Genomic DNA, 14,244 nt, shown 5'->3' with positions numbered 1-14,244 from the left:
TATCTCTTTTCCTTTTCACATCACAATTGAAAAGCCTCTAATATTTAGATCTCCGGATGGTGAAACTGCGACTGAACCCTCATGTAGCTCAGCAGCTCCCAGGAGGATTAACTGCCATTTACGTCTTTGGTCATCTTAGGCAGGGGCGGATTTAGGAGAATAAGGGCCCGTGGGTTGGGGCCAGTTTTTGTCCCCTATCGCAGAAAATAATAAATCTTTTACTAATGAAAACTGTAGAACATGAGCAGGCGTGTTTACACATCTCCAGGTGCAAATTTAATGGATAGTTGGTTTAAAACTTTTGGCTCCATGTTGGTCACAAAATGATGATAATTTTCAAATATTTAAGCAAAGTTTCGATTAATAAAAAAAATCCAACAATATTTTAAAATAGCAGCATTATGTAAAATTTACTGTTTTGAGCTTCACATCATGTTATGATGTTATTCCCTCGTCAAAAACACACCTGTTTTGACGTTGCTTTGATTTGTTCATGTATGTCTGAGAAATTCTTTAATCTCCATGGCAACCATTCAGCTGTCCGGGTGGACATAGGCGCTTTTCCCAGCCAAAACTCCTGGCTTCAGTAGCGTCAGCCTCACAGAGGAGCCTCCCTCTTCCACGACTCCCCCACTGAGCTCCTTCAGACTAGCCAGCAACAATTAGCAAACACCTGGTAAAACTGCGCGTCAGCTGAGCTCATTTTATTAGCTACTTCTCAGAGCAACACTAGTAAAAACATCAAAAAGGGTCAAGAGAGGACCCATGCTATGTCTTCCTGAAGGTGGAGTTTCAGAAAGAGCAGGAGCTTTTAAAGAGACGTAGGCCCAATTTGTGGCATTAAATTACACAGTAAAATTTCTTTTGAGTCATATTTGATATGATCAGCATTTTCATAACAACTGAAGCTAACATAGTTACTTGTCGATGATCCAAAAGGGCAATATGTGACTGGAGAATACATAATGCTGCCCCTTTAATAAAACATAAATGGATAAAGGCAAAAAGTTTCAGCTGAGTTTTCTGCTCTATGTTTAAGTCCTAATTGATTGCACTGAAAAGCTCATAGGCCTCTTTGACAATAAGATTCTTCTGTTTGGCTTGAAGCAATCTGGTTCCCATGTTACTTCTCTTTTTATTTAATTTCTCACATGACAGGATTATATGAACCTATGAAACAGTATGCATGTCTGAAATGTATTAAATGGGTCTACTGTGGCGGAGGAAGGATGATGATTTGGGCTTGTTTTCTCTTCTGCTTTCAGTTACTGAGCAGAGCATGAACTCCTCTTTATGCAAAGTGATTCTTCTGACAAATGTGAGACCATCTGCCATGTGACCATCTGTGAGACTCAGAAGATGACTCCTCTGAGTTCCTGCAGATAAAGGTGCTTCTAAAAGCCACAGTTTGGTCACTGCGTTCAGTTCTTCTACATTTAGGCTCACTTTGTGCTCGTCAGTCAGCAACATGGCTTATTGTGACATCTTAGGTTCAAATCACCTAATCTTTTTACCCAACCATTGCCATTTCTGGGTAGAACATACTCACAGTGGAAAGGTTGTATTTACCTTAAATGTGTAGATTTTTGAAGAATTTTAGCTCTGAGTGTTTTGTGTTCTTTCAGCAAATTGCCGTTTTTGAGTCTGTATGCTCCAGTTAACGATTAATCAATTACAAAAGCAGCTCACGATTATTTCAATAATCGATCCATCATGATTAATCTGACTAAAAGGTTCAGCCCTAATTACTAATCAAAGCTTCTAGACACCTGATGTATAGCAACTGATTGGGATGCCCAATAGGTGCTGGATTTTCTGGTGCTAACGAGTGTGAAGGCCCCTGTGGTCTAATTAAAACCCACCTAGAGATTAATTCTTATACATCAGGGCTTTAGATGAGCTGCACAGTGAAATCTTCCTCCAGTGAAATGAAATTACTGGATGTTTTCCTATCAGATGTTTGCCCGTCTGTCCATCTGTTCATGTGCAATATATTTTGAAAAATAGACATCAGGGGTGCAATTAGGCAGACTGAGCACTCCACTTAGACAATTAGTCACAGTACATCACGTGTGGGTGGTGATTTTTAGAACTGGGATCTTCGCCCATGCAGCAACAAATCTTTCACACAGTTTGCAGATTTAATACATATTTCATTCCATGCAGGAGACGTTTTGTTTTAGGCAAGGAGATCTACGGTGTAAAAAAAGAAAAAAAAGCAGGTTTCATCACACATCCAGGTTCTCTGATTGCTAAATCGACTGATCAATCACCTGGAAAATGGGAGCAGATAAACAGAAACGGGGCTGAAGCAAAGGTGGCCATGTGTTTCAGAATAACAAGCAGGAGGGACGGGATAAAGAAAGCAGTGACTTGAATACCAACAAGATGTTCAATAATGTATGAGATGAAAATTTAGAGATGAATAGACATCGTGCCGTAGTGTAGCTTCTGTATCATCTGTGAGTGTGTGTGTGTGTGTGTGTGTGGACAGAAGAAAACAGAGTGATGTAACAGCAAATGGATAAAAAGGGCCTCCATGACTAAAATAAAGCAAACAGAAGCACTCTGCTCCTCCAACAACAGCTGAAGCATCACAGTGAGTATCTGCACTCACCATGTCGGTGTCGGAGACCGGCCCAAAGCTGGTGACGAAGATGTTGGTCTTCACCTCGGTTACCCTGTCTGGATCAGAGAAAAAACCCCGGTGTCATCTCCCACAGCGTCTTTCCTGCCTCAGAGACCATTAACATACCAAACAGACGATGGGTTTGTTCGTCGGACAGCCACTGAAGAGCCCATCTGGCCCCCTTTCATCAGATAATCTCAGGCTGAGATACCCGGTAAATTATTATTTTCTAAAAGACTTTTGTGTGTGACTGCCTCAATGTAGAAAAGAGAGGTGCAGAAATACACTTTTAGAAAGAGAAACTTGTTTATATGTGGAAAGTAGAAACTTTTAGTTGGTTTTCTCTAAAAAGAAAAGAAAAGTCGAGGACTGTATAAAACTAGATTATTTTTAAATGACTGGGGTAGATTTGGAAGCGCTGGAACAAAAACAGTGAATGTTCCATGTTTACATTTCAATGTAAATAGGGTTTTGACTCAAAATACATGTAAATGACTCATATTAAACTGTTGGTTCGGATACTGCAATTAGACACTCTAACTACAATGTAAAGATTAATAATAAAGCTCAACGTCGCTCAGAGCACAAAGAATGGAATTAGAGTTGAGTATGTCTGCCCTTATGGAGCTAGAATTTTTATCAATAACTGAACCGATACAGATATTAACATCGGATCAGAGTTATTGGTGAGCATTGCGATCATTAACATTATCATCTTCACGCTAAAATCCTACATGTAGCTCCAGGCTGTAAGGGCAATCAGTATTCATTCTTTACATCTTCTATTTCCAGACAATAATAACTGAGGAAACTACCAAAATCAGAAGGAGATCAAAAAATAACTTTCCTCTACAGTACATTTACAAAATACGCTCTGAGCAGAGCTTCACGATGTGGCTTTACGATGTGAACCCGCTGAGCTCAAACAGCCTCAGAGAGGTGAGGTCAGACTGACGGACTCCGTGCAGGGAATTGGAAAAGCGCGGCGAGTTAAAATCTTAACCCTGCAGGGCAGCCTGAGGCTGTGATGAGCGCCGCGAAGAATCAATAAAATGAGAAACTTGGAAAAACTACAAGCAGAGATTAGAAGAAGCATCTTGGTGTGTTTAACTCCTGTTTTGAGGACGGCAGAACCTGACGTGAATGGTTGAAGCACGAAACCCGAGTGAGGCTTTATGTCTCATCCAAACGTAGGAAATTATAGGACTGGAGTGGAACCGCTCTGGACCGAAAGGCGGCGGAACCAATGCCCCATTAGTGAGCTGCAGGGACGGTGCTGCTGTGCAGTCCTTATTTCAAACCAATTAGCAAAACTCAGTAAACTTATTCCAGCAAAAACAGCCTGGTTTTGCCTCTTAACTGTTTAAAAAACAATTGCTGCTGCTCTAACCATCTGGTCTGCTGGTCAAGCTGAATTTACTTCTCAGAGGAAACAAGCCATAAGACCAATTAGAATTACATTACTTTACTGTTTTGAGAATTTTCTTGAAATGACACTCATTGTGAATTAACACAGCAAAAAATACTCTGGTTTATTAAAAACTCATGTTTTGTCATTTTTATAGCCGGTGTTATTTGGCCATCTTATTTTATACAGTAGTTCATTAAAGCTGAAGTGTTATTCTTCTCTGTGAATGGTGACTGAGCAACATTATGCAGGACAAGAAACAACTACTAGTCTGGAGCCTCAAGTGTTACAAGATAAATTTTAAAAAAATTAAAAAAGTAAACTCGCATATGTTCACGGCTGCATAAGCAACGAGTAAAAACAACAAAATTACTCATTAATGTAACTTTTGATTGAACGGTAGAGTTTGTTACATGTTGATAATTCACTCTCCCAACAGGCGTTTTAGTTATTAGTTCCAAAATAAAATGCAATTAGCAGCAGCAATTAACAATAATTAAGCCTAAGGGTTCAGATTTTACAGCAGAGGATTCTGGGTATGTTGGAACATCAAGAAATCACAACCTTGAAATATAAGCAAAAGCCCAAAACAAAACAAACAACATATAATTATGGTAAGTCATCAAAAACAAATCCACCACCAAATGGCAGCTCAGGTGAAACCGCATTGCACAAGAGGAACAGAACCGAAAACAAGCGAGTCTCCAGAGGGGAAGATCGTGTTTACTGTTTGAAAATATCAAGAGTGCATTTAATGCCTGAGGACTCCAGGATCTGTGGGGATAAGGACAATACCTAAAGTTCATTTATTCAGCGACAACAGTCCCAGACATGTGCTTTCCATGCAGTCTGAATCATTTGGTGCAGATGGGTCCACTGAGCCGCGTTTAATTGGTAAGACACAACCTGCATGTGTTAGGGACTGCACATTCCTCTGTGCAACTATCCAAATGTCAGCTTCAACTCCTGCCAATTTGGACACAGGGGAAGGAGAGCGTTCGTAAAAACCAAATGTTGGACTGCTTGACTGAATTTCACCAGTTCAGAGAGACAAACTCTTTGGCCAAACAAACTGTGCTGGGTGGGCTTTAAGAGCAGGACATGATTAGTCGTAGATTACAGAAAAATAATTAAAGCTTGTCAGGGAGAAATCTTTGATACATGATGTACATTGATGTAATGTATTCAGGTTGTACAATGCGGAGCTGACCTTTTTTTTTTCCAAGAATTAGCAATGAAAAATATACCATTAAGAGAAAGACGTACTGTCATGATGTAAATGGCATTGGACGATCCAAAAACAGTCACTCGCTGAATCTGAGTTTCCATTGCAAAACGTTTTCAGTATTCCACTAATGACGAGAAAAACACATTTTGCGATCGAATAAGAAACAGTATTAAAATCAAGCGAGAATCCTCATCCTCCTACTACTTCCTGTCGTCTTCTGCGTCTCCTTGAGGAAGCTGCTGCCTTAAATAAATATCTGAAGGTTTCCCGATCTGCAATAAAACCAGGGATTTGGTTTTTAAGTCTCCGTCTCTCTCTCTCAGGTTACTTGAAATGTGAACACCGTCTCCAAGCACGCGCAGCCAGCTGCGTTCGGCCTCTTTTCCTGGCGTTGCAAACCAAAGTTCGGTGGAGCGTTAACACGTTTTCCCCACAGATGCCACAGACGGATCTAATGTGTTTACCGCGTGGAAAACTGCATCTGATGTCATGTTGTGTTCCTTTCCTAAACTCGGTTTGTAAAAGCTGCTTCCCCAGGAGTCGCGCCTTTTTGTATGTTAATGCGTGCAGTACAGCGGTACATGCCGAGTGTTGCAGGATTTAATGGGGTAAGGGATAAAAGGGGAAACATCTGATTTACGTTTTCATGCTTTTAAAAGATGCGTCGGATTCCAGATGATCGCTTCATCAGAGCTGCAGTTGCAACCAGATGTTTACATGTCCTGTGTAAAAAAAAACACAACCTTTGTTTCCTCGACTGTCTTGAGATCAAACCAGGCTAAACTTCCAGTTTGCTAAATGCCAGGAGAATTTTCTGATTTCTTATTTTTTCATTACGTTTTTCAGAATCTCAGGTTTGCTAATATTGCTGTGGCTTTATACAATGAAGTCGTCTCTTACTAAGCTTCTGATGAATTCACATCAAACACACTACATACCTCATGTGGGTGGGAAAAGTCAAAGGAAATCAATGAAGATATCATACAGAGAAACTGGATCCAGTTCATCCTCAGATACAATTTAAAGAGGCCAGAATCTCCCAGGTTAATCGGTTAAAATATTTCTATGAAAATATAAACACTGAGGATATCCGGCCATCATCCTGCTCTGACTCTGTCCCAGAGATGAGCATGTTTTTGGTGAGAAATCTGCAAATCCAGTCTGATAGACTAGAACCAAAGTTCAAAGTTTGTACATTTGATGAGCAAAGAAGAAAACGTGAACGCTTAAAAACATTATTTTGCTTTTAAAAGGGACTGCTACACTTCAGAAAATAGATGGCATCATGAGGAAACAAGACCTTTATGTAGAAATACTGAAGTGAATGTTTTAGTAGCCATCAGGAAGTCCTGATGTGAGCAAAGTGACCTTCAAACCTGGTTTCTTTACTCGTTCTACCAGGAGGAATGGGCCGAAATTCCAACAATTTACTGTGAGAATCTTACAGAAGGATACATCTGATCTAAAACTTGAGTCTAAAATTCAGTTTAATGCTAAGGAAATGTATGCAAACTTCTGAAATCGACTACATTCTTTTTTTCTTTTACCAATTTTTATTTTCGTTATCTGGCTTTCAGCAGTTAGGAATAATTTTAGTAATGCTAACTGACTCCAAACAGGTTAAAGTCTGATTTAACATCAAGCTGTGAGAAAGACTGTTTATGTAAACACAGTTGAAACCAGACATTTACATGATGAGACGTGGACATTTTTTCTCACTGTCTAAAGTTGAATCAGACCAAACGTTTCTCGTTTTAGGTAAATTAGAAATACTCAAATTATTTTAATTTGTGAAATGCCAGAACACTTAGCCAGAACAAAGTTTCCGTTTGACCCGTATCATACGGACTGAAAGACTTAGTCATCCACGATAGTTACCAAATCGGTGTCGGCTTTTAAATTCAAAGAAAATTACAAAAAAATACTCTAAAAAAGTTTTCTGGCATTTAGCAAGTTAAAATTATTTGGGTAATTCCAACTGACCTAAAACAAGAAAAGTTTTTCTGACTTAACTTTAGACAGCGATGGAAAAAAAAAATAAAAATCAGATGTCTTTTTATTCATGCTATGAAAACGTCTGCATCTGTAGACTCCAAATCATGAATAAATGACATTTTTGCAACATAGTCTTAAGGTTGTCCTTCATCCAATCCAAGACAATAAATAAATCAAAATGAATAAACAGCAGATTTCTGGTATGAAATGCAAATCTCAATGAACTTACATCAATTAATAATGACACCTTCCTGTTGGCCTTTCAGTTAGTATTATTATTATTACTATTTCCTATTCTGTGCTGTAGATTTACACCATACAAATTCAACAAAAAAATAAATAAATAAAAATTTAGGAATGTTGATTTTCAGATCCCTAAATTCTGCCAGTGTCGATTCGTGAGATTCTTCAAATGCATGTTTTTTTTGTTTTAAGAAGGGATTCATAATAAAAGCGAAACATGTATAATTAAACAGAATATCACCACAGTGAAGACAAACATTTCAGCTTTCCCTGTTCAACAGCTAATGTGGCAGCAGCCAGCTGAACAGGCTGAGCTAAAGGAGGTCTCTCCCCCATATGGCAGCTCCTGGGATGGACTGATGGCCCCAGGAACTGGAAATTCAAAATGCACCAAATCCTGAGGGAGGAGCTGAGCTTTAGATGCAGAACGTGGAAGTTCAAACTTGCAAGTGTATTGTGCTTTATAAATTACAGTATAGCAAAAGTCTGAGGCTGCGATCACACTGCCGCCTGAAGTGACCCAGTTCCGTTTGTTTTGTTGTTGTTTTTTCACGTAACGCGACCCGTGTCCGATCTTTTCATGGAAGTCTGAACAGAACAAGTCGGATTCCTTTCGAATGCGACCCAGGCCACTTGAGTATCCGATACGTGTCCGATTCAAATGTGACCTGAACGTCACTGATACTCGACAAACGTCACTATTCTGCGCCCTGATACGCTCAAGCGGGAAGGAAAACGACAACCATGACGGATTATATGAGGATTAAGTTGTCAACATTCTGGCTCCGGTCGCACAAGAGCTTCAAAATCGTAAGATATGCTTCATTGTTAGCATCAAAATTTCCGCGTGTTTACTTCCGCAAACACTGAGTACTTCTTCTTTTTCTGGCGGTTGGTAAAACACTGAGAGCGCTGACGCTATTGCGCCCTCTACTGCGCATGCAGTTTGCCCGTTCACACTGCAGAACACATACAGGTCGCTTTTGTTTAGAAGTGTAAATGGCCAAAAACAGAGGCAAGAAAAATCCGATTTGACAAAAAAAGAAAATAAAAAATTGGGTCACTTCAGGCTGCAAAGTGAACGCAGCCTTGGAAGGGGAGAAAATTTAAAATTAAAAGCGTTACCTTGGACAAGCTCTGAACCGTTTCATAACCGCAGATTTCAATAATTGTATTGGTATTTTATGCTACAGACCAACACAAAGGAAAAAGATAAACTGTTGAAGTAAAAATCTGAAAAGGGGCAGCGTGTGATTGTATTCTGCTTGAGGGAGTAGATTGTAGAGCCCAGTCTTTTGGATTAGTTTGGATGTAGATTCTCAACTGGGTCAGGATCTGTACTTTGACTGAGCCATTGAGCATTAATATACTTTGATATAAACTAGATGTTTAGGATTAATGTCCTGCTATGAGGTGAACCTACACCCAGTCTTAATGTTGTTCATCATCAATCGTAGTTTTAAAAAAATGCCATTTTTTGTTTTCAAATTAAACTAAATGAAATCCAAGTTAAAATTAATGTAGAATGACTAAAACTAAAATGTTTTCAATAACAAATGAAAACTAGACAGTTGATAGAGGAAGAGGAAATTCAATTTGATTCAAGTTTGGGAAAAATAGGTAATGAGATTCATGGAGTTACTCCAAAACACAGCTGTTTATGGTAAAATATAACTTTAACTTCATCCCACTGTGGAATAAATAGGAAGGATGTTTCCTAAAAGTGTAAGAGACTCAAAAATGATGCACCTCTTTATGATTTCACACGACAATCGAGGAATTCTTTTACCATGAAGCTTCTCGACTAAAAACAGCTGAGATTTGGCTGCCTAAAACTGTATGATACTTTTGTCAAGAAATTTTGACTCTTGCGTTAAAACATGCTGTTAAAATGACCATCAGTCGCTCTGTCTCTGTTAGTATCTCCACAGCATGATGCTGCCACCAGGTGGTAGTGTTTTGTGTCCAGGACATTTATATTTACATTTTGCATAAAATCCCAATAAAATAAAGTGGAATTTGTGCTCGACAAAATGTGGAGATGATCAAACTTGCCTAAAATATTCTATGGAATATTATACTTTAGTATCAACACTGAAATGTTTTTTTAATGCATATAATACAAGAGTTTGTCTATTTCAAAACTCATCATACATCATGACCCAAAAACAAAGTGACTTGTGTAATAAAAACATTTATCTGGAAGAAACGACAGGAAAAACTGTGAACCTGCTGAAACGCCAAGTTATTTTAAATGATGGCTAAAAACCCAGCTGGTTAGATTTACTCTTGAACCATAAGACATGAAACATTGACCAACATATTTCACGTGTGTAGGTGATTCTGACTGCATGATGTTTTTATGACATTTTAAAAAGTTTTTATTGTGTAAAGCCTTGTTGCTGAAATATGCCATACAAATAAACTTGATTGTTTTATCATCTATTTATCTGATTCTGTGAAATTTGCTTTAAAAAAAAAAAAAAAGCTATAAAGAAATGATTTATCCATTCGTGGGTTTTGATGCATCCACTTTTCCAGGAAGTGGACTGGGCTGTTGTATAATCTGAGCGCTGCGGACGCAGAGTGTGTTCATCGGTGTATTCTTGAGGGGACTTCTGCTGGAGGTTATTGGTGCTACGAAGGCTGACGTTAAATGAAGTGTTCTCGCCGAGAACGAGCTCTCAGCCGTGAAAAACGAGACGCGTGCCGTTGCGTAAGAACAGTCATAGCGTCGCAGGGCAGAGCCCGCCCGGCTCTGTGTGCACACACACGCTGCGTTTCCTCACCTCCGAGACCCGGCCGGAGACGGTTGTCGTATCCATCCAGCAGTCTGTCCAGGATGCGCGTGAACAGGGTGATGTTCTCCGACACGGCGCTCACCGATCTAGGCAGCAGACACATAACAGGGCCGTGAGACAACAACCATTTCAAAACTTTTCCAGACTCTAGTCTCCTCTGGGTTTTCTAGCTCCTTGCTGTCCGGTAGCGACTCCCCGCGCATGCCAACGCCAGACGCACAAATAGACGTCGTTTCCCCATCGTGGCTGACCCAGTTCAAGGCGCAACGTTCAAGAGCCATGTGATCTCGGAGCCGGAAACACAGCCGGGTATGCAAATGCAATCAGGGCAGAGATTCGTGGCAAACGACTTCAGATTGGGTCCCACATTAAATCTTAGCTTAATCACTGGCACAGACAGCTCTGCTGGAGCAGCCTCGGGTTATTGGTTACTGTGAAAGTGTGCAATATTAATAACTGTTTACATCTGGGCCTTCTATCTATACAACTTTAATAAACCGAGTTTAGTCTGAGCTGGAACTATTTCCTCCGCTAGGCTTGGAGATGTTTATTTCTTTGTCTTAAAACTGAAGTTATGTTGTATTTTTTCTCTTTTTTACGTGTCTATGTTTCTACAGGCCTATTTTGAAATCACATTTAATAGTACAACAATGTGAATTAAAAAACAAGAGAAACAACAACCTATTCATGAAGTAAGAAACAACATCTAGTTTGTTCTCTAACAGAGAGTCACATCACCATAGTCATTAAAAGATACAGCAGTGCCGTGTTCTGAATGCTGTATAACCTCATATTCTAAGTGTCGAACCATTTTTGTATATTTTATATTGTTAGGATTTGAGTTGGGCAGTAAAACAATAGCAATATATATCTCGAAATAGGTTTTCCTCGATTGACATATGAGAAAGGGTCAATATAGACCTTCAATATAAACATGCTGCAACGTGACGTCACGTGCACAAAAACTGCCTGGTCGTTGGGTCAAAGGTCGGGTGCAATATATTAAGGAGCGCATCCTTAGAATAGCTTGCTGAATAACTCAGAAAGCTGTCACAACAAAATAAACCGTTAGCGGCTTCGATAACAGATGGAAATATGGTTAAAGGAGCAGCAGCCACGTGTTGTCCCCATCGTTTTAGTTGGAGCGGTTCACACTGAGAAGTAGTTATTTAGTACAATATGAAACCTGCCACAATCAGTGCAACCCCAAGCAATTCACGTTAAATAAATGTAACTAGATCATGTCTAAGTTTATCGTTTCTCTTGAAAACAGGACAGCAGGACATGCAGTGGAAGAAAGGCTAATATGTGTTGATCTTCATAATCCATGAAACAAACATGGGCTGAAACACAGAGTCCCTTTAGATCAAGTAATCAATCCACCTGATTAGAGCTGCCTTTGATTCGTAATAAATGGAACATATTCACAGTTTATCTGCATGATGATTTTGAGGTGGCATTTGACAAAACAATGTTTATTGCTTGTTTCATAATTAGTGAATGTAAGATGTCGTGAATTTTAACTGCCTTGCTGTTGAAATGTTGCTATGCAAATAAAATTGACTTAAAACAGTTTGTATTTTGTTCAATCCTGTATTAGAAATATACTTTGATACATACATTGTTGAAAAACCCCCACAAATGTATGGACAGTGGAGGGTGGGAGAGGTTAGGGCAAGAGATATGTTACTATCCTTGGTAGAGGTCATTTGGCTGAACCAATGGGTTTGACTGGATTTATTTTTTAATGAAAAGACCCAATTAGGACCAGTTGAGCTGATAACTGCTCATGCCAGCAATGTAGGAAAGCCCAGCTGCGTTTTATTTAATTTCCCACGTGCCCTTTAGTTTACAGTTTACGGCCATGGCTGGAACTGCCCTCATTATTGATAGGCATAGGAGGGGAAGGATGGGGGGGTCCAATGATGACTAGAGTCCACCTGGACAGATAAACAAAGAGCTCCCCACATACAACTCTGTGTGTATGGGTGAGTGTGTGCACACACACACACACACACACACACGCGCACACATACACACACACGCACACAAACACACGCGTTTGTTTCTAATACCTTGTGGGGACCATTTTCCTGACATGTACTACGTTGTGGGGACCAACTGCTCCTTGTGGGGGCCGAAGCCTGGACCCCACAAGGGGAAACGCTGTTTTTGGGTCAGGGGTCAGATTTAGGACTAAGGTGTGACTTGAGCTTTGGTTAGAGTTAGGTATGTAATGGTTAGGATAAGAGTAAGGGAGAAAGGTAGAAATAAATGGAAGTCAATGGAAAGTCTCCACAAAGATAGCTGCGCAAACGTGTGTGTGTGTGCGTGTGTGTCAAGGCGTCTCCCATTGCTAAAATCCCCTCACCTGATTTCCCGGAGAGCCGTGAGCACCAGCAGGCAGAAGAAAAGTGAAGACGTGCCGTCCTTGCTCCACATCGCTGCTGCTTCTCCGCCGACAGCCGCTGGGAAGAGCGGGAGCTCCGGGTTAATGAGACCCACAACAATGTAAAGACGAAGCCCTAGTATTTCTGGGGGAATCCCTCTTCGGATCCCTCTTCTTCATCATATAAATATATAAATAAACGAACAGAAACGTTGGGGGAGGGGAAAAAAAGAGAGGCAAGAGACGGCATTTGACTGTAATTAGTATTCAGTGGCACGTCCCACGCGCTCACTCAGCCACTTAGCATAAATCCAACATCACATCGCGTCACTCATTACACCGCGTCCCTAATTAGGTCGATAAAAACCCATTACATATATATGTACGGGAAGGAAACGAGATGTTTGGAGCGTCTCGCTCCTTTGCGTTTCCATCGGTGAAAAATGTAAATAATTCCATTCAACGCGTCTAAATGGGAAAATGATTAGAGAGGAGGGGAAGGTGGCAGTGGTGGGGGAGGGGGGAGCGCAGACTCACCTCAAGTGGAAGAAGTACCTGATGCCGCTGGAAACGTCAAATGATGCTTAGAAAAGTTAACAGGAATTCACCGCTGTTGTCCTCCGTTCGCGGGAGACATGTCACAGGAACGCAGCTGGCAGCATTGATAATTCACGGTCCAAGGCAGCAAGAGGAATGCTCCTCCGATGATGCTCTGCGTCTCATACTCTACCGAAATTAACCGGAAAAATATAGGCTTTCGATTAATAAATAATATTAAATAAAGTAAGGGGAAAAAAGCAGCCTTTTAATGGAGAGCAATTAAGAGGAAAAGAAGAGAGGACGAGCAGGTGATGGAGCGGGTCCTGGCTTGAAGCTGCCCCGTTCAGCTCGGTTCGGTTCGGCTGGGCTCGCTCAGCCGCGATGTGAATCGTGATAGGAGATGAAGCGCATCTCGGTTTCCCCTCGTCGGATCCGAACAACTACAAAAGGAGACAACCTGGGTCCTAAAGACAGTCCGATGAAGCCAACACGGAGGAATGTTGCGTGTCTGAACGCACGCACATGTGATGCACAACACAGAGGCATGATGGTTGAGCACTCTAGGAGTACTGCACACGATTAGACTGTCTTCAGTGTGTTGTGTTGCGTGGGTTGTCAATGGAGACAAAAATCTAAAAAGTGTGGCCTGCACGTGTATCTAGCCCACGGTGGCACCTCTAGAAAATTTCATAGGGGTGTAAAAATTTTATGGAGGTACAGCTAAAATAGGAATGTATAAGTTATTATGATTTTATTATACTATCCCCACATGGTGGTGGCAGCATCATGCTGTTGGTATGCTCTTTTTAAGCAAGAGAACAGAAGCTAGGGAGAACTTGTCTGAGTTGTTTTGACAGCCAAAACTACAGACCTTGCAGTTTTTTATGGAGATAAATTGGGGCCATTAAATTTGTTCAAAAGAAAAAACTATTTCCAAATGAAAATTAAAAAAAAGATTTGAAACTGAAACATAGTTAGATTATTTTTTTTACCAGTTTCAAAATAGATATT

The 14,244-nt window shown here is 40.4% G+C and overlaps 1 protein-coding gene across 5 annotated transcripts in view; it reads right to left on the bottom strand.

Moving 5' to 3' along the window:
- Window positions 1-13,753, bottom strand: part of LOC122837220 (gamma-aminobutyric acid receptor subunit alpha-2-like) — a 37,380-nt gene extending 23,627 nt beyond the window's left edge. For 3 of the 5 annotated variants that reach the window (XR_006371734.1, XR_006371733.1, XM_044127413.1), the window contains exons 1-4: window positions 13,231-13,753; window positions 12,676-12,772; window positions 10,293-10,390; window positions 2,618-2,685 (exon numbers count right to left, since the gene is read on the bottom strand). Coding sequence is in view for 3 of the 5 variants with exons in the window: in XM_044127413.1 (XP_043983348.1) it covers window positions 2,618-2,685; window positions 10,293-10,390; window positions 12,676-12,746 (237 nt within the window). In the remaining 2 variants the exon portion in view is untranslated. Of the gene's footprint in view, window positions 1-2,617; window positions 2,686-10,292; window positions 10,391-12,675; window positions 12,868-13,230 lie in introns of all 5 variants that reach the window. The other 2 variants (XM_044127414.1, XM_044127415.1) reach the window with 2 other exon arrangements.
- Between the last annotated feature and the right edge of the window lie 491 nt (window positions 13,754-14,244).

This window comes from Gambusia affinis, linkage group LG09 (genome assembly GCF_019740435.1).
Source record: "Gambusia affinis linkage group LG09, SWU_Gaff_1.0, whole genome shotgun sequence".
Lineage (NCBI taxonomy): Eukaryota > Metazoa > Chordata > Actinopteri > Cyprinodontiformes > Poeciliidae > Gambusia > Gambusia affinis.
The sequence above is the reverse complement of the archived record's forward strand: the minus strand, read 5'-3'. Positions and strand labels throughout refer to the sequence as shown.